The sequence below is a fragment of the Salvelinus alpinus genome, chromosome 4 (genome assembly GCF_045679555.1).
Source record: "Salvelinus alpinus chromosome 4, SLU_Salpinus.1, whole genome shotgun sequence".
NCBI lineage: Eukaryota > Metazoa > Chordata > Actinopteri > Salmoniformes > Salmonidae > Salvelinus > Salvelinus alpinus.
The window spans coordinates 103,276,054-103,297,787 of NC_092089.1; the positions used below are offsets into that span (position 1 = coordinate 103,276,054).

Consider the following 21,734-nt stretch of genomic DNA (forward strand, 5'->3'; position numbering starts at 1 on the left):
CCTCCCCATACAACACCCGTTCACTCCCCCCTCTCTGAGATATCTACTGCAGCCCTCATCCTCCACATACAACACCCGTTCTGCCAGTCATTCTGTTAAAAGGTCCCCAAAGCACACACATCCCTGGGTCGCTCCTCTTTTCAGTTCGCTGCAGCTAGCGACTGGAACGATCTGCAACAAACACTCAAACAGTTTTATCTCAATCTCTTCATTCAAAGACTCAATCATGGACACTCTTACTGACAGTTGTGGCTGCTTTGTGTGATGTATTGTTGTCTCTACCTTCTTGCCCTTTGTGCTGTTGTCTGTGCCCAATAATGTTTGTACCATGTTGTGTTGCTGCCATGTTGTGTTGCTGCCATGCTATGTTGTCTTAGTTCTCTCTATTTAGTGTTGCTACCATGCTGTGTTTTCATGTGTTGCTGCCATGCTGTGTTTTCATGTGTTGCTGCCATGCTGTATTATCATGTGTTGCTGCCATGCTGTGTTGTTGTCTTTGGTCTCTGTTTATGTGGTGTTTTGGTCTCTCTTGACGTGATGTGTGTTTTGTCCTATATTTTTATTTTATTTTTAATCCCAGCCCCCGTCAGGAGGCCTTTTGGTAGGCCGTCATTGTAAATAGGAATTTGTTCTTAACTGACTTGCCTGGTTGAATAAAATAATAAACAACACTAATCCATCTAAGTTATGGGAAACATTTACATTACATTTAAGTCATTTAGCAGACGCTCTTATCCAGAGCGACTTACAAGGAAACCACCAGAGAATGACAATGACAACACTAATCCATCTATGTTATGGGAAACCACCAGAGAATGACAATGACAACACTAATCCATCTATGTTATGGGAAACCACCAGAGAATGACAATGACAACACTAATCCATCTATGTTATGGGAAACCACCCAAGCTTATTTGTGTGGCCTGATAATATATTGTAGTGCAAAAATATTTTTGTTTATGTCTGAACAAAGAAATCTGGAATTACAACTTTCTAATTTAGAACAGGGACCCAAACACCCATCCAAGGACAGAGTGGTCAGATGATGCAGGTTTGCTATCACAGACTGGAACATGTTCCGGGATTCTTCCGACGGCATTGAGGAGTACACCACAGTCACTGGCTTTATCAATAAGTGCATCGAGGACGTCGTCCCCACAGTGACTGTACGTACATACCCCAACCAGAAGCCATGGATTACAGGCAACATTCGCACTGAGCTAAAGGGTAGAGCTGCCGCTTTCAAGGTGCGGGACTCTAACCCGGAAGAAGACAAGAAATCCTGCTATGCCCTGCGACCTATGTAAGAATGCTGTTCATCGATTACAGCTCAGCATTTAACACCATAATACCCTCCAAACTCGTCATTAAGCTGGAGACCCTGGGTCTCGACCCCACCCTGTGCAACTAGGTCCTGGACTTCCTGACGGGCCGCCCCCAGGTGGTGAGGGTAGGAAACAACATCTCCACCGCGCTGATCCTCAACACTGGGGCCCCACAAGGGTTCTTTCTCGGCCCTCTCCTGTACTCCCTGCTCACCCATGATTGCGTGGCCATGCACGTCTCCATCTCAATCATCAAGTTTGCAGACGACACTACAGTGGTAGGCTTGATTACCAACAACGACAAGACGGCCTACAGGGAAGAGGTGAGGGCCCTCCGAATGTGGTGTCAGGAAAATAACCTCACACTCAACGTCAACAAAACAAAGGAGATTATTGTGGACTTCAGGAAACAGCAGAGGGAGCACCCCCTATCCACATCGACGGGACAGTAGTGGAGAAGGTTAAAAGCTTAAAGTTCCTTGGCGTACACATCACTGACAAACGGAAATGGTCCACCCACACAGACAGCGTGGTGAAGAAGGCGCAACAGCGCCTCTTCAACCTCAGGAGGCTTAAGAAATTTGGCTTGTCACCGAAAACACTCACAAACTTTTACAGATGCACAATCGAGAGCATCCTGTCAGGCTGTATCACCGCCTGGTACGGCAACTGCTCCACCCACCCAAGGCTCTCCAGAGGGTAGTGAGGTCTGCACAACACATCACCGGGGGCAAACTACCTGCCCTCCAGGACACCTACACCACCCGATGTCACAGGAAGGCCATAAAGATCATCAAGGACAACAACCACCTGAGCCACTGCCTGTTCACCCAACTATCATCCAGAAGGTGAGGTCAGTACAGGTGCATCAAAGCAGGGACCGAGAGACTGAAAAACAGCTTCTATCTCAAGGCCATCAGACTGTTAAACAGCCATCACCAACATTGAGTGGCTGCTGCCAACATACTGACTCAAATCTCTAGCAACTTGAATAATAAAAAATTGGATGTAATAAATGTATCACTAGCCACTTTAAACAATGCCACTTGCTGGCTGCAGATCCTGCTAGCTCGAGCTGGCACGTTGTTCCTCTTCAAGACATGGAGCCACTTCTTCAAAAGTTGTGGGTCCTTGGGTAGCCGATGGTAGTTTACATAGGGATTATTTTGGAGCCAAATCATACAACCTGGCGCTAAACAGTTCATGTGTGAATTACTACTTGTTGTTGCCATCTACATTGTCCGCACCGAACCTCACTCTCTTCAATTCACTCTCCAAGCGAACAGTAGCGGTGCGTCCCCCCCATGTGGTAATTGTGTTATTTGCTCTATAACCTCTTAGTTAATATGCCTTGCGACTGTGATATAGAGGCCTAAAGGCCGAGACAATACGAAGACACAGTAGGCCAGTTTAACCAGGTAGGCCAGTTGAGAACAAGTTCTCATTTACAACTGCGACCTGGCCAAGAAAAGCAAAGCCGTGCGACAAAAACAACAACACAGAGTTACACACGGGATAAAGAAACGTACAGTCAATAACACAATAGAAAAATATATGTACAGTGTGTGCAAATGTAGTAAGATTAGGGAGGTAGGCAATAAATAGGCCATAGTGGCGAAATAATTACAATTTAGCATTAACACTGGAGTGATAGATGTGCAGATGATGATGTGCAAGTAGAGATACTGGGGTGCAAATGAGCAAAAATAAATAAAAATAACAATATGGGGATGAGGTAGTTGGGTGGGCTACTTACAGATGGGCTGTGTACAGTTACAGTGATCGGTAAGCTGCTCTGACAGCTGATGCTTAAAGTTAGTGAGGGAGATATGAGTCTCCAGCTTCAGTGATTTTTGCAATACATTCCAGTCATTGGCAGCAGAGAACTGGAAGCAAAGGCGGCCAAAGGAGGTGTTGGCTTTGGGGATGACCAGTGAAATATACCTGCTGGAGCGCGTGCTACAGGTGGGTGTTGCTATGGTGACCAGTGAGCTGAGATAAGGTGGGGCTTTACCTAGCAAAGACTTATAGATGGCCTGGAGCCAGTGGATACATTCAGCCTCTTGCGAATTGAAAGAACATTTATAATTTATGTTTTTTTATTTGTACATTTTTTGGGGGGAAGCCTGGCTTCCCTTGACATCCAAGAATACATGCCACTGTGTGCGAAAACCCAATACCACTGACAATTTGCTGAGTCCTGCCAGTTGCGCCCTGGCTTCAGTCGTTACAGTTTAAAATAGCACTGACCATAGCTGAATCCTTTATTTCAGCTCATGAAACATGGGTCCAACACTTTACATATTGCGTTTATAATTTTGTTCAGTGTATTTTGTGAAATGTATTATGTAGATGAGATTGTTTGACAGGGTCAGAGAGGTTGGACAGGAATGGGGAGTGGGTTGTATTTTGGGTGAGGGTGATTGGAGTGGTGGAGGTTTGTAGGGAATTGTTATATTTTGACCGAAATGAAGGTTTAATTAAGAGAATATAGTGACAGGTTGTCACCGGCCTCACACTCCAGTACAGTAGGTGGTGCTGTATGCACCTGTCAGTTGGTTACGATCCACCAATAAAAACTCATAGACGAAGAACCATGGCTAGTTAAAGCCTACAAAAAGAAGCCATTACTATCGCTCTCTATAGCGCATTGAAGCCAAATCAAGTCGGTTAAGACGGTGTGTCATGGAGGCAATATGCCCCGTTTGACCGACTCATGGAAGAAGGGACGTTGCAGGCTAGCTCAGTGCTACATTCTCTCATTGAGTAACTCAAGTTGAAGGCACTGCAGGCTAAATTATCCTTCTGCGTGTGATTTTTGCCCACATCTGGTGATGGTCTTTTAAACATATTTTTATTTACACGACGAGTGACCAAGAAGAATGCAATTTTTCAAATACTATAATAGGGGGATCCTGTTGTACCACGGCCGGCTTTGAACTTCCGTTGATTCAATGAGAGGGACAGTCGTTCTCCCCTGGATCTGGCTCCCTCAATCACACAAAATACAAAATAACTCATCCACATCTCCTGCTGGTCATTATAATGTGGTAATAATAATGTGGTTCGAACTCGGTCCTGCAATCTGACCGTCAAACAGGGAATGCACAATTTACAAAATCTATATTATTGAATGCCATTTTCTTCTGACTATCACTTTATAGTTGCAGTGTAGCCCAGTAGTTCAGGCTCTGTCCTCATTATATTCGCCTCCCTTTAATCACAAATGACATCTACAAACATGTGACCAGTCCAGAACAAATCGAGATCAAGCTCCCTCTACGTTAATTCAAAGTGCGTCACGGAATCACGCAGTGCACAGGAGAGATCTAGTGCGCGCTATTATACCCTGGGATAAATAATCGTCAAAGTTTTATCGTATCATGGTGAAGATAGCATTCAACTCTGCTCTAGCGCAGAAAGCCCTGCAAGGGAAGGAGGCTGGGCTGGCCTCGGAGAAGGTACGTTTCTCTGTCTGGACATCAGCGGTGGTCTGATGGCGCTGCAGCGGAACAGAAGAGGCCTTCCCCCGGCTACAGCACCACTCAGAGCCCGGGTAGACTAGTAGAATAGAATAGAAGCTAGAAGCACATGGCAGAATGAACCAGTATTTGTGCGTTAGAGGTCTCTAGAGCACAGCTACTGTGGTTCAATCGCTGCTTCTGAGTGGCGCAGCGGTCTAAGGCACTGCATCTCAGTGCTAGAGGCGTCACTACAGACCCTGGTTTGATTCTAGGCTGTATCACAACCGGCGGTGATTGGGAGGGCGGCGCACAATTGGCCCAGCATCGTCCAAGTTAGGGTTTGGGTCATTGTAAATAGGAATTTGTTCTTAACTGACTTGCCTAGTTAAATAAAAGTAGAATAGATGCGCCGCTCAGTTTGTTGTGAGATGCGCCATGATCTGGGACTGCCCATTTTAGAATGTTGACAGCTGTCAGTTATTGGTGAAATTTCCCGTCAGATTGAACATATTATGTTACTGCATTCAACATTGTTGCACAATTTGACACCGTTTTTTTTCTATATGAAACATTGTTGCACTGTACTGATTGAGAATACCCAATTGATGGGATTACATGTTGCTACATTTTCTGCCTGTGTGTGTGTGTGTGTGTGTGTGTGTGTGTGTGTCCAGGATCCTGAGGCAGCTGTGGGTGACCTTAGCAGCAGTAATCAAGGCGCTACAGGAAAATGTGTCCTCACTCTACTGGGACTAGCATTCATCCTGACTGGGGCTATAGTAGGGGCAGCCTGCCTCTACCGATACTACACACCCAAGGTACCGAATCCTTTGGATGGACCCTTGTGTATTTTTATCGTGTTACCCCCTCTCTGGGGACCTTACATTTTGATTGGCTGAGTTGCACCCCTGCTGTTCTCCCTCTGTAGAGGCTGTACCACGGGGCCATGCAGTTCAGTGAGGTGTCCAGCGGGGCGGCGGTAGAGAGACAGCCCTACTATCTGCCCCGCGTCGAGGAGGAAGTAGAGATCTCTGACAACATGGCCACCATCAAGGTCCCACCCCCTCGCTTTGCCCAGGGAGACCCTGCATATATCCTGCACGACTTCCAAAAGGTACACACACACCTAGACACACACGGATTCCTGATTAATTTTGGATTTGACAAATCTGACGGAGTTTACAAAATCTTCAGATGCATATTTTAGGAATCACAGTTTTGATAGAAATATTCTTTAACGTCACAGGGCTACATAACATAATGTTTCTGTTTATATCCATTATTAACAGTGAAGTCACAGAGGGTTACATAACATAATGTTTCTGTTTATATCCATTATTAACAGTGAAGTCACAGAGGGTTACATAACATCATGTTTCTGTTTATATCCATTAACAGTGAAGTCACAGAGGGTTACATAACATCATGTTTCTGTTTATATCCATTAACAGTGAAGTCACAGAGGGTTACATAACATGTTTCTGTTTATATCCATTAACAGTTTTTAGAGTGTTGAAAATGGAATGCTTTGTTCCGGACAAGGGCATTTCCAGGAATAGAGCCAACATGGAATTGAATTATATTGGAATTATTTAGAAAATTCCCAAAACACATTTTTTCCCTTAAATGTACATTTTAAGCTCAATTAATGCAGCAAAATCATTTTTTTTTCAACAATTAAAATAAAGGTTCCCTGCTGGACAATGATTGTCCTGAATTGAGGCTAAGAGAGACCTTTGCTGTTTTAAAGGTCATTTCCTATAATAAAAAAATCATTGCTTATGACGCGTTTATATTCTGTCAAGGGGGCTCAACCTCCGGGGTGACAGCAACCCAAAACGGGAGCTGCGGGTGTGTGTGCTACACTAGTGACGTACACACGCTCACACACGGACACACAAACATACGGCCTAAATACAACTACACAAACATTCCATTACATGACAACTGGCTGTTATGTTGTTGTAATGCATGATGGCAGACATAAGCGAGAGTTTTCTGACATAGTTCTGGTGTGTGTAGAAGCTGACGGCATATCTGGACCTGACTCTGAGGACATGTTTTGTGATTCCCCTGAACACTTCAGTGGTTCTGCCTCCTCAAGACCTCATGGACCTCTTCATGCAGTTAATGGTGAGAACAAACCTTTAGCTCAGCAGACTAACACAGTCTCATGGTGAGAACAGACCTGAGACTGTGAGTAGAGGGGCGGAGGAGTAGAGGGGTAGAGAACATATTGTTGTTGGGTAGTTGTCTGCTAAAGTATCAGATGAATGATTCACTATGTGTGTGTGTGTAGTCGGGGTCGTTCCGTAGCTACCTGGTGCAGGAGGACCTGGTCGTGACGGAGCGTGTTGATGATGTCACAGAGATGGGCTTCTATATCCGCCGGCTGTGTGAGGGCAAGGACACCTACAGGATGCAGCGCCGCAGTGACCTAACAGGTGGGTGTCTGTTATGGGGGTGTGTGTGTGTTATGGGGGTGTGTGTGTGTGTTATGGGGGTGTGTGTCTGTTATGGGTGTGTGTGTGTGTTATGGGGGTGTGTGTCTGTTATGGGGGTGTGTGTGTTATGGGGGTGTGTGTGTTATGGGGGTGTGTGTGTGTTATGGGGGTGTGTGTGTGTTATGGGGGTGTGTGTCTGTTATGGGGGTGTGTGTCTGTTATGGGGGTGTGTGTCTGTTATGGGGGTGTGTGTGTTATGGGGGGGTGTGTCTGTTATGGGGGTGTGTGTGTTATGGGGGGGTGTGTCTGTTATGGGGGTGTGTGTGTGTTATGGGTGTGTGTGTGTGTGTTATGGGGGTGTGTGTGTTATGGGGGGGTGTGTGTGTTATGGGGGGGTGTGTGTGTTATGGGGGTGTGTGTGTGTTATGGGGGGGTGTGTCTGTTATGGGGGTGTGTGTTATGGGTGTGTGTGTGTGTTATGGGGGGGTGTGTGTGTTATGGGGGTGTGTGTGTGTTATGGAGGTGTGTGTGTGTTATGGGGGTGTGTGTGTGTTATGGGGGTGTGTGTCTGTTATGGGGGTGTGTGTGTGTTATGGGGGTGTGTGTGTGTTATGGGGGTGTGTGTCTGTTATGGGGGTGTGTGTGTGTTATGGGGGTGTGTGTGTGTTATGGGGGTGTGTGTGTGTTATGGGGGTGTGTGTCTGTTATGGGGGTGTGTGTCTGTTACAATTGTCTGTGTGTGTTACAGTTGTCTGTGTGTGTTACAATTGTCTGTGTGTGTTACAATTGTCTGTGTGTGTTACAATTGTCTGTGTGTGTTACAATTGTCTGTGTGTGTTACAATTGTCTGTGTGTGTTACAATTGTCTGTGTGTGTTACAATTGTCTGTGTGTGTTACAATTGTCTGTGTGTGTTACAATTGTCTGTGTGTGTTACAATTGTCTGTGTGTGTTGAAAGCGTGTGTGTGTGTTGAAAGCTTGTGTGTGTGTAGGGCTGTCCCCAATTGATTGGTCGACCGAGAGTCGTCTGTTCTTTTGGCCAATTGATTGGTCGACATTTTCCATATACAGTATAGACTAGAGGTCGACCGATTATGATTTTTCAACGCCGGTACCGATTATTGGAGGACCGAAAAAGCCGATACCGATTAATCGGCTGATTTAAAAATATATATATATTTATTTATTTGTAATAATGACAATTACAACAATACTGAGTGAACACTTATTTTAACTTAATATAATACATCAATAAAATCAATTTAGCATCAAATAAATAATGAAACATGTTCAATTTGGTTTAAATAATGCAAAAACAAAGTGTTGGAGAAGAAAGTAAAAGTGCAATATGTGCCATGTAAGAAAGCTAACGTTTAAGTTCCTTGCTCAGAACATGAGAACGTATGAAAGCTGGTGGTTCCTTTTAACATGAGTCTTCAATATTCTCAGGTAAGAAGTTTTAGGTTGTAGTTATTATAGGAATTATAGGACTATTTCTCTCTATACCATTTGTATTTCATATACCTTTGACTATTGGATGTTCTTATAGGCACTTTAGTATTGTCAGTGTAATAGTATAGCTTCCATCCCTCTCCTCGCTCCTACCTGGGCTCGAACCAGGAACACAACGACAACAGCCACCCTCGAAGCAGCGTTACCCATGCAGAGCAAGGAGAACAACTACTCTAAGTCTCAGAGCGAGTGACGTTTGAAACGCTATTAGCGCGCGCTAACTAGCTAGCCATTTCACATCGGTTACACCAGCCTAATCTCGGGAGTTTATAGGCTTGAAGTCATAAAGTCAGCTGCTGGCAAAACGCACGAAAGTGCTGTTTGAATTAATGCTTGCGAGCCTGCTGGTGTCTACCACCGCTCAATCAGACTGCTCTATCAAATCATAGACTTAGTTATAACATAATAACACACAGAAATACGAGCCTTAGGTCATTAATATGGTAGAATCCGGAAACTATAATTTCTAAAACAAAACCTTTATTCTTTCAGTGAAATACGGAACCGTTCCATATTTTATCTAACGTGTGGCATCCATAAGTCTAAATATTCCTGTTACATTGCACAACCTTCAATGTTATGACATAATTACGTAAAATTCTGGCAAATTAGTTCGCAACGAGCCAGGCGGCCCAAACTGTTGCATATACCCTGACTCTGCGTGCAATGAACGCAAGAGAAGTGACACAATTTCACCTGGTTAATATTGCCTGCTAACCTGGATTTCTTTTAGCTAAATATGCAGGTTTAAAAATATATACTTCTTTGTATTGATTTTAAGAAAGGCATTGATGTTTATGGTTAGGTACCTTTTTCGCGAATGCGCACCGCATCGATTATATGCAACGCAGGCCACGCTAGATAACTACACATGGTTGATGATATTACTAGTTTAATTAGTGATTATGATTGATTGATTGTTTTTTATAAGATAAGTTTAATGCTAGTTAGCAACTTACCTTGGCTTCTTACTGCATCCGCGTAACAGGCGGGCTTCTCGTCGAGTACAATAAGTGGCAGGTGGTTAGAGCGTTGGACTAGTTATACTATACCTCTAGTATAGACTCGTCCTATGTGTTTTAGTCAAGTACAGTATTGACTTGTCTTATGTGTTTTAGTCAAGTACAGTATATCAATGAAATGTATTTATAAAGCCCTTCTTACATCAGCTGATATCTCAAAGTGCTGTACAGAAACCCAGCCTAAAACCCCAAACAGCAAGCAATGCAGGTGTAGAAGCACGGTGGCTAGGAATAACTCCTTAGAAAGGCCAAAACCTAGGAAGAAACCTAGAGGGGAACCAGGCTCTGAGGGGTGGCCAGTCCCCTTCTGGCTGTGCCGGGTGGAGATTATAACAGAACATGGCCAAGATGTTCAAAAGTTTATAGATGACCTGCAGGGTCAGATAATAATAATCACAGTGGTTGTAGACGGTGCAACAGGTCAGCACCTCAGGAGTAAATGTCAGTTGGCTTTTCATAGCCGATCATTCAGTTAGAGACAGCAGGTGCGGTAGAGAGAGAGTCGAAAACAACAGCAGGTCCGGGACAAGGTAGCACATCCGGTGAACAGGTCAGGGTTCCATAGCTGCAGGCAGAACAGTTGAAACTGGAGCAGCAGCACGGCCAGGTGGACTGGGGACAGCAAGGAGTCATCAGGCCAGGTAGTCCTGAGGCATGTTCCTAGGGCTCAGGTCTCCGAGAGAAGAGATTAAGAGGGAGAGCATACATACTTAAATTCACACAGGACACCGGATGAGACAGAAGAAATACTCCAGATATAACAGACTGACCCTAGCCCCCCGACACAAACTATTGCAGCATAAATACTGGAGGCTGAGACAGGAGGGGTCGGGAGACACTGATACCTCCGGACAGGGCCAAACAGGCAGGATATAACCCCACCCACTTTGCCAAAGCACAGCCCCCACACCACTAGAGGAATATCTCCAACCACCAACTTACCACCCTGAGATAAGGCTGAGTATAGCTCACAAAGATCTCCCCCACGGCACGAACCCAAGGGGGGCACCAACCCGGACAGGAAGATCACGTCAGTGACTCAAGTGACGCACCCCTCCCAGGGACGGCATGGAAGAGAACCAGTAAGCCAGTAACTCAGCCCCTGTAATAGGATTAGAGGCAGAGAATCCCAGTGGAGAGAGGGGAACCAGCCAGGCAGAGACTGGTGGTTCGTTGCTCCAGAGCCTTTCCGTTCACCTTCACACTCCTGGGCCAGACTACACTCAGTCATAGGACCTACTGAAGAGATGAGTCTTCAATAAAGACTTAAAGGTTGAGACCGAGTCTGCGTCTCTCACATGGGTAGGCAGACCATTCCATAAAAATGGAGCTCTATAGCAGAAAGCCCTGCCTCTGGCTGTTTGCTTAGAAATTCTAGGGACAATTAGGAGGCCTGCGTCTTGTGACCGTAGCGTACGTGTAGGTATGTACGGCAGGACCAACTCGGAAAGATAGGTAGGAGCAAGCCCATGTAACGCTTTATAGGTTAACAGTAAAACCTTGAAATCAGCCCTTGCCTTAACAGGAAGCCAGTGTAGGGAAGCTAGCACTGGAGTAATATGATCAAATTTCTTGGTTCTAGTCAGGATTCTAGCAGCCGTATTTAGCACTAACTGAAGTTTATGTAGTGCTTTATCCGGGTAGCCGGAAAGTAAAGCATTGCAGTAGTCTAACCATAGAAGTAACAAAAGCATGGATTAATTTTTCTGCATCATTTTTGGACATAACATTTCTGATTTTTGCAATGTTACGAAGATGGAAAAAAGCTGTCCTTGAAATATTCTTGATATGTTCGTCAAAAGAGAGACCAGAGTAACGCCTAGGTCCTTCAGTTTTATTTGAGATGACTGTACAACCATCAAGATTAATTGTCAGATCCAACAGAAGATCTCTTTGTTTCTTCGGACCTAGAACTAACACCTCTGTTTTGTCAGAGTTTAAAAGTAAAACATTTGCCGCCATCCACTTCCTTATGTCTGAAACACAGGCTTCCAGGGAGGGTGATTTTTGGTCTTCACCATGTTTTATTGAAATGTACAGCTGTGTATTGTCCGCATAGCAGTGAGGTAAAATATACAGTGAAAACAATAGTGGTCCTAAAACGGAACCTTGAGGAACACCGACATTTACAGTTGATTTGTCAGAAGACAAAACATCCACAGAGACAAACTGATATCTTTCCGACAGATATGATCTGAATCAGGCCAGAACTTGTCCGTGTAGACCAATTTGGGTTTCCAATCTCTCCAAAAGAATGTGGTGATCGATGGTATCAAAAGCAGCACTAATGTCTAGGAGCACGAGGACAGATGCAGAGTCTTGGTCTGATGCCATTAAAAGGTCATTTACCACCTTCACGAGTCCAGTCTGTGTTATGATAGGGTCTAAATCCAGACTGAAGCGTTTTGTATACATTGTTTTGTCTTCAGGAAGACAGTGAGTTACTGAGCAGCAGCCTTTTCTACAATTTTTGAGAGGAATGGGAGATTCGATATAGGCAGATTTAGGTTATTTTATATTTTCTGCTTCAAGGTTTGGCTTTTTCAAGAGAGGCTTTATTACTGCCACTTTTAGTGAGTTTTTGGTACACATCCGGTGGCTAGGGAGTCGTTTATTATGTTCAACATAGGAGGGCCAAGCACAGGAAGCAGCTCTTTCAGTAGTTTAGTTGGAATAGGGTCCAGTATGCAGCTTGAAGGTTTAGAGGCCAAGACTATTTTCATCAGTCTAGACTCGTCCTATGTGTTTTAGTCAAGTACAGTATACAAAACATAAATATGACAGCGAGCTACTGTTGCAGCGACCACCACAGAACATCAGCGCACTCTCCGTGTTGCTGAAGCTGCAACATAATTACATCCGTTTCTGACTGAAAATATCTGTTACCGAAATCCCTGATTTGTTTAGGAAAAACATTCCCCATTCCCTCAACCCTGAGACAAGGGTTATGGGCTCCCGAGTGGTGCTGCGGTCTAAGGCACTACATCTCAGTGCAAGAGGCATCACTACAGTCCCTGGTTTGAATCCAGGCTGCGTCACATCCGGCCGTGGTTGGGAGTCCCATAGGACGGTGCATAATTGGCCCAGCGTCGTCTGGGTTCGTCCGGGGTAGGCCGTCATGGTAAATAAGAATTTGTTCTTGACAGACTTCTGTGGTTAAATAAAATAAATGTAAAAAATGTACGTAAAACCTCGCATGCATGTGACGGTGTGACCAATAGGGCCTGACCTATAGCATATCATAATCACATCAATACATTGGTTATAACAAACACATTACAGAAAAATAGATGCAGAGGATTTGGCAATCTCGAAACGGGGGAATGTTTACTTAAGAGGTAAAGGGGAAGTCAGATGTATGGAATAAATGTTAGTTGTGGAAATTAATGGAGATCAAGAAGAAGAAGGTAAGGAGCAAGCACTGCCAAACAGGTGCTGTATAGATTACAAAATCATTTCTCTGACCGTTTGGCACAATGTAAACACCACTAAGTCAATTCTCAGCGGACCAGAGAGTCTGTTGTAAACACCACTAAGTCAATTCTCAGCGGACCAGAGAGTCTGTTGTAAACACCACTAAGTCAATTCTCAGCGGACCAGAGAGTCTGTTGTAAACACCACTAAGTCAATTCTCAGCGGACCAGAGAGTCTGTTGTAAACACCACTAAGTCAATTCTCAGCGGACCAGAGAGTCTGTTGTAAGCACCACTAAGTCAATTCTCAGCGGACCAGAGAGTCTGTTGTAAACACCACTAAGTCAATTCTCAGCGGACCAGAGAGTCTGTTGTAAACACCACTAAGTCAATTCTCAGCGGACCAGAGAGTCTGTTGTAAACACCACTAAGTCAATTCTCAGCGGACCAGAGAGTCTGTTGTAAACACCACTAAGTCAGTTCTCAGCGGACCAGAGAGTCTGTCACGTTATGTATATTTTGTAAAGCCTTTTTTACAGCAAAGACTAAAATCAGTCACATTCATTCTTGAATGCAATTGACGAAATGGAACGGTTTATTTCTTGTTTATGCTAATTATTTATTTTATTTTACTAAAATGCTTGAATCCATTTCAAATCATGAATGACTCGTATTCTGTGGGATGACATTAACAAATGAATGATCTATTGATACAGGCTTAAGTAAATTATGGTATTAAGACTAAACAAAATGCGCTCTTAGGCCTACAGCTAGATAGTGGTTATACAAGGCTGCTATACTAAGCCTACCAATGATAATGATATGATTCATTATATTTATAATCAATTTTTTTCGGACAATTTGGAACAGTGTAAAGAGCACAAAATAAATGTTAAGTAATTACAGGGAGGCTGTTCTAATAAGTCTGAAGCCTTTATTACGGCAAAGATAAACATTTCACAAACTGGTTTTAATCAGACATGTTGTGGTTGCGTGAGGCTTGGCGCTCAGGGAATCAGTAGGCTATTAAACAAAAACTCAAACACGCAACAGAAGAGAATCTGTCTTATTTCTGTAGCTATACAGAGCATCCGGAAAGTATTCAGACCCCTTGACTTTTTCAATATTTTGTTACGTCACAGCCTTATTCTAAAAGTGATATTTATATTTTATGTTAATCAATCTCAACACAATACCCCACAACGAAAAAGCAATAACAGGTTGTATTAAAAATATAAAACAGATACCTTAATATGTTCATGGTGTACAAGACACCTGTCTGATTCGTGCCTGAGTGGACTAATCCATTGTCTGAGTGGACTAATCCATTGTCTGAGTGGACTAATCCATTATCTGAGTGGACTAATCCATTGTCTGAGTGGGCTAATCCATTATCTGAGTGGACTAATCCATTGTCTGAGTGGACTAATCCATTGTCTGAGTGGACTAATCCATTGTCTGAGTGGACTAATCCATTGTCTGAGTGGACTAATCCATGGACTAATCCATTATCTGAGTGGACTAATCCATTGTCTGAGTGGACTAATCCATTATCTGAGTGGACTAATCCATTATCTGAGTGGACTAATCCATGGACTAATCCATTATCTGAGTGGACTAATCCATTGTCTGAGTGGACTAATCCATTGTCTGAGTGGACTAATCCATTGTCTGAGTGGACTAATCCATTGTCTGAGTGGACTAATCCATTATCTGAGTGGACTAATCCATTATCTGAGTGGACTAATCCATGGACTAATCCATTATCTGAGTGGACTAATCCATTGTCTGAGTGGACTAATCCATTATCTGAGTGGACTAATCCATTATCTGAGTGGACTAATCCATTGTCTGAGTGGACTAATCCATTATCTGAGTGGACTAATCCATTGTCTGAGTGGACTAATCCATTATCTGAGTGGACTAATCCATTATCTGAGTGGACTAATCCATTATCTGAGTGGACTAATCCATTATCTGAGTGGACTAATCTATTATCTGAGTGGACTAATCCATTATCTGAGTGGACTAATCCATTATCTGAGTGGACTAATCCATTATCTGAGTGGACTAATCCATTATCTGAGTGGACTAATCCATTATCTGAGTGGACTAATCCATTGTGTGAGTGGACTAATCCATTGTGTGAGTGGACTAATCCATTGTGTGAGTGGACTAATCCATTATCTGAGTGGACTAATCCATTGTCTGAGTGGACTAATCCATTATCTGAGTGGACTAATCCATGGACTAATCTATTATCTGAGTGGACTAATCCATTATCTGAGTGGACTAATCCATTGTCTGAGTGGACTAATCCATTATCTGAGTGGACTAATCCATTGTCTGAGTGGACTGATTCGTGCCTGTCTGAGTGGACTGATTCGTGCCTGTCTGAGTGGACCGATTCGTGCCTGTCTGAGTGGACCGATTCGTGCCTGTCTGAGTGGACTGATTCGTGCCTGTCTGAGTGGACTGATTCGTGCCTGTCTGAGTGGACTGATTCGTGCCTGTCTGAGTGGACTGATTCGTGCCTGTCTGAGTGGACTGATTCGTGCCTGTCTGAGTGGACTGATTCGTGCCTGTCTGAGTGGACCGATTCGTGCCTGTCTGAGTGGACCGATTCGTGCCTGTCTGAGTGGACCGATTCGTGCCTGTCTGAGTGGACCGATTCGTGCCTGTCTGAGTGGACTAATCCATTATCGAGGCCGTGGGGATGGCACAGTCCATCACTCTAAGACGTGCTACTGAAATTGTACATGATTAAGACAATGGTGCAACATAAAAATATGATCTTATAACATGCGGTTTGATAGAGGTCGCTGTCTGTGGTTCTGGAACATCAGTGCTCTGTCTAATTGGCGCCCTTTGCTAGACCATGTTGCTGCTGAGAACAATGCACGGGAGGCAGCAGCTCGAGTCAGGAGATGAGAAAACAGCCCTTGTCTTAATTGTCTTAGAAAAGTGAGGAGAAACCAACATAATTAGGTCTATAATCAACAGCCTGTTAAATGCCTGGCGTTATACATCATCCATATACAGGATTCAGAAAGGATTCTGACCCCTTGACCTTTTCCACATGTTGTTACGTTACATCCTTATTCTAAAATAGATTAAATATTTTTTTCCCTCATCAATCTACACACAATACCCCATAATGACATCACAATACCCCATAATGACATCACAATACCCCATAATGACATCACAATACCCCATAATGACAAAGTGAAAACAGGTTTTTTATTTTTTATTTTATTAAACTGATATCACATTTCCATAACATCAGTAAAGGGTCTGAATACTTAAGGTCAGACTGAGGTTTTGAAGTCAGTGTAGACTAATACTGAAGTTACATTAGACTGAGGTTTTGAAGTCAGTGTAGACTAAGATACTGACGTTACATTAGACTGAGGTAAGCTGTAGTTTTGACGATAACAACAGTAGCAACAGGAAACCACAGCTAGCTAGTGTGACAGTTTGACATTTCTCTACACCTACACCAACCAGAACGTTGACAGACATAGTGCATTCGGAAAGTATTCAGACCCCTTGACTTTTTCCGCATTTATTACGTTACAGCCTTGTTCTAAAATGGATGACATTTTCCCCCCTCATCAATCTACACACAATACCCCGTAATGAAAAAAAAACAGGTTTTTAGACATTTTTGCAAATATATACAAAAACTGGATATATCACATTTACATCAGTATTCAGACCCTTTACTCAGTACTTTGTTGAAGCACCTTTGGCAGCGATTAAAGCCTCAAGTCTTCTTGGGTATGACGTTACAAGCTTGGCACACCTGTATTTGTGGAGTTTCTCCCATTGTTCTCTGTAGATCCTCTCAAGCTCTGTCAGGTTGGATGGGGAGCGTCGCTGCACAGATATTTTCAGGTCTCTCCAGAGATGTTCGATCGGGTTCAAGTCCGGGCTCTGGCTGGGCCACTCATGGACATTCAGAGACTTGTCCCGAAGCCACTCCTGTGTTGTCTTGGCTGTGTGCTTAGGGTTGTTGTCCTGTTGGAAGGTGAACCTTCGCCCCAGTCTGAGGTCCTGAGCGCTCTGGAGCAGGTTTTCATCAAGGATCTCTCTGTACTTTGCTCTGTTCATCTTTCCCTCGATCCTGACTAGACTCCCAGTCCCTGCCGCTGAAAAACATCCCCACAGCATGATGCTGCCACCACCATGCTTCACCGTAGGGATGGTGCCAGGTTTCCTCCAGACGTGACGCTTGGCATTCAGGCCAAGCGTTTCATCAGACCAGAGAATCTTGTTCCTCATGGTCTGGGAGTCCTTTTAGGTGCCTTTTGGCAAACTACAAGCGGGCTATCATGTGCCTTTTACTGAGGAGTGGCTTCTGTCTGGCAACTCTACCATAAAGGACTGTTTGGTGGAGTGCTGCAGAGATGGTTGTCCTTCTGGAAGGTTCTCCCATCTCCACAGGTTTTTGCTCGGACATGTACTGTCAACTGTGGGACCTTATATAGACAGGTGTGTACCTTTCCAAATCATAGGGATGGGGTTGTTGTCCAAATCATGTCCAATCAATTGAATTTATCACAGGTGGACACCAATCAAGTTGTAGAAACATGATAATTAATGGAAACAGGATGCATCTGAGCTCAATTTTGAGTCCCATAGCAAAGGGTCTGAATACTTATGTGTTAAAGGCTTGCGTGTGTGTGTAGATGGTTGTTGTACTTGGACCTGTTCTTGTTGGGTCTAATCTCTCGCTCTCCTCTCTATCCTCTCTCTCGCTCTTCTCTCTATCCTCTCTCTCCTCTCTATTCTCTCTCTCTCTCTCCTCTCTCTCGCTCTATCCTCTATCCTCTCTTGCTCTATCCTCTCTATTCTCTCTATCCTCTATTCTCTCTATCCTCTATTCTCTCTCTCCTTTATTCTTTCTATCATCTCTATTCTCTCTATCCTCTCTCGCGTTCTATTCTCATGCTCTATTCTCTTCTCTTCGCTCTCTATTCTCTCTCTCCCACTCTCTATTCTCTCTCTATTCTCTCTTCCGCTCTCTATTATCTTTCTCCCGCTCTCTCTCCCACTCTCTATTCTCTATTTCCTCTCTCTGTCTCTCTCTAGGAGGAGGGATTCATAAGCGTTCGGTAGAGGAGTGTTTCACCATCCGTCACTTTGAGAACACCTTCGTCACCGAGACCAAGATCTGCAAGGCCTAATTGGAGAACACCCGCACACATGGAGTGAGGGAGAGAGAGGCGTAGAGGGAGAGAGAGGCGTAGAGGGAGAGAGAGGCGTAGAGGGAGAGAGGCCGGGCACATAAAGAGAGAGGGAGAAAGATGGATAGCGGTATAAGGAGGGAGTGAATGTGGTAGTAAAGATAATTTTATATGAAAACCTAGATGTAATGTTTCCCTGCTTCATCCCACTGTAGACTTACAATGATCTGTTTTGCTTCTATGATTAACCCCTCCACTCTGTCACCATTAACCTCTACCATCTGACCCCTGTCTACAGAGCCAAACCCATCCTCAGCTACTCCATAACCTGGTTGTGCTAGCTGACCTCTTCTGGCCTGATGACCGTTAGGCTGCATTCACACAGGGAGACCTGATCTATTTTCACTAATCAGATCAGCTCGGGAAAAGATCTGATGTCAAAAGACCTGATGTGATTTGTTAAAAGACAAATTAGTGGAAAAAATATCAGAATTGGGCTGCTTGTGTGAACACAGCCTTAGAGGTCTGACGCTGTTTCTCCATTTCCTGATGACACCTAGTGGTTACCATGTATACCACAACATGTCTGAACCATGTCCAGTATGTTACCCTGCTGTAGGTGACTAACCTCTGACCTAGAGCTGGCCTCCTGCCTCCAACTGACAAGGCCCGGCCCTAACCCCAAGCCTGGGACCTAGAGGTCTACTCTGACTCGACCCTATCCCCGACAGACTCGACCCTATCCCCGACAGACTCGACCCTATCCCCGACAGACTCGACCCTATCCCCGACAGACTCGACCCTATCCCCGACAGACTCGACCCTATCCCCGACAGACTCGACCCTATCCCCGGCAGACTCGACCCTATCCCCGGCAGACTCGACCCTATCCCCGGCAGACTCGACCCTATCCCCGGCAGACTCGACCCTATCCCCGGCAGACTCGACCCTATCCCCGGCAGACTCGACCCTATCCCCGGCAGACTCGACCCTATCCCCGGCAGACTCGACCCTATCCCCGGCAGACTCGACCCTATCCCCGGCAGACTCGACCCTATCCCCGGCAGACTCGACCCTATCCCCGGCAGACTCGACCCTATCCCCGGCAGACTCGACCCTATCCCCGGCAGACTCGACCCTATCCCCGGCAGACTCGACCCTATCCCCGGCAGACTCGACCCTATCCCCGGCAGACTCGACCTTATCCCCGGCAGACTCGACCCGACCCTACCCCCGACAGACTCGACCCTACCCCCGGCAGACTCGACCCTACCCCCGACAGACTCGACCCTACCCCCGGCAGACTCGACCCTACCCCCGGCAGACTCGACCCTACCCCCGGCAGACTCGACCCTACCCCCGGCAGACTCGACCCTACCCCCGGCAGACTCGACCCTACCCCCGGCAGACTCGACCCTACCCCCGACAGACTCGACCCTACCCCCGACAGACTCGACCCTACCCCCGACAGACTCGACCCTACCCCCGACAGACTCGACCCTACCCCCGACAGACTCGACCCTACCCCCGACAGACTCGACCCTATCCCCGACAGACTCGACCCTACAGCACTGTGTTCATATTGAAGTAAAGGGCTGATGGTATAGAGGCGACGGGCTACACAGTTGGATGTGAGAGGCAGGACCTTCATAGAAAATGACTCCATTTAAATCCTACTCTGGTGAAAGTATTGGGGTTTAAATATCCTGAAGTACCTTAAAGCAGACAGCATGATGTTCTTGTATTTTAAATGTACAGATAGTCAGGGGTACACACCAACACTCAGATAATTTACAAACAAAGCATTTGTGTTTAGTGAGTCCACCATTTCAGAGACAGTGGGGATGACCACAGATGTTCTCTTGATTGGACCATTTTCCTGTCCTGCTAAGCATTAGAAATGCAACAAGTACTTTTGGGTGTCAGGGAAAATGTAAGGAATAAGAAGTACATTATTTTATTTAGGAATGTAGTGGATTAAAAGTCGAAGTTGTACAAACATATAAATAGTAAAGTACAGTGGGGCTGGTAAGTAAGTGAGGTCTACTACACCTGTTGTATTCAGCATTTCACTGTGAGGTCTACTACACCTGTTGTATTCAGCATTTCACTGTAAGGTCTACTACACCTGTTGTATTCAGTATTTCACTGTAAGGTCTACTACACCTGTTGTATTCAGCATTTCACTGTAAGGTCTACTACACCTGTTGTATTCAGCATTTCACTGTGAGGTCTACTACACCTGTTGTATTCAGCATTTCACTGTGAGGTCTACTACACCTGTTGTATTCAGCATTTCACTGTGAGGTCTACTACACCTGTTGTATTCAGCATTTCACTGTAAGGTCTACTACACCTGTTGTATTCAGCATTTCACTGTGAGGTTTACTACACCTGTTGTATTTGGCATTTCACTGTAAGGTCTACTACACCTGTTGTATTCAGCATTTCACTGTGAGGTCTACTACACCTGTTGTATTCAGCATTTCACTGTGAGGTCTACTACACCTGTTGTATTCAGCATTTCACTGTAAGGTCTACTATACCTGTTGTATTCAGCATTTCACTGTGAGGTCTACTACACTTGTTGTATTTGGCATTTCACTGTAAGGTCTACTACACCTCTTGTATTCAGCATGTGACTAATAAAATTTGATTTGAGATACCCCCCCAAAAACAACTTAAGTAGTACTTCAAAGTATTTTTACTTAGTTACTTTACACCACTGTGCACATGCTTGTGTGTGTGTTTTACAGAACACAATCACTTAAAGATGCTGCGTCGATGTTTTTTCAGAAAGAGTAGAATGTTAGAATAAAATTCACTTTTTCGTTGTCCAATAAAGATCCATGTCTTTACCTAAAGGTTACCTTAATTAACGGTGTTAATTAGTGGTGTGTGGTTTGTGGAAGGGATGAAAACACATGACACAGTGTTGTCTGTCTGATGCTGTTGTTGACTGGTGTGATGAGGGTGGATTGGTTTAGGGTTAGTGAGCAACGTTCCCTCAACTGCCAGAGTGCGCAGCTCCCCTCACACTGCCGCGCAGAATAAATATTAGCCGGCGCAGAGAAGCATGAGATTGAACTTCACTCAACATTCTACAGTTTTTCTCTTTAGTTAACACTGTCATCGTTTCGCTCTACTGTGGGAATTGTGATCGAATCAGCCCAACATTAACCATTTTCAATTGTAATATACCGAAAGAAAACGAACTGTGCAATATTTAGTATGCAACTGTGCAAGAGATTTTCTTGAAGGCAGAGCGCATTGGAGTAGGATTGTATTCCATTGACCAGCATGATTCAGGCCGTAGACGTTACTTAAAAATCATACAATGTGATTTTCTGGATTTTTGT

General features: G+C 44.6%; 1 protein-coding gene across 1 annotated transcript; it reads left to right on the plus strand.

Annotated features, from left to right (window-relative positions):
• The first annotated feature begins 4,603 nt into the window (after nucleotides 1–4,603).
• Nucleotides 4,604–21,055, plus strand: LOC139574875 (integral membrane protein 2A-like). Its single transcript, XM_071399850.1, has 6 exons — nucleotides 4,604–4,789; nucleotides 5,467–5,610; nucleotides 5,721–5,906; nucleotides 6,815–6,925; nucleotides 7,092–7,236; nucleotides 18,281–21,055. Exons 1-6 carry the CDS (start codon nucleotides 4,712–4,714, stop codon nucleotides 18,373–18,375), a joined length of 759 nt encoding a protein of 252 aa, XP_071255951.1. The 5' UTR covers nucleotides 4,604–4,711; the 3' UTR covers nucleotides 18,376–21,055.
• Nucleotides 21,056–21,734: the final 679 nt, after the last annotated feature.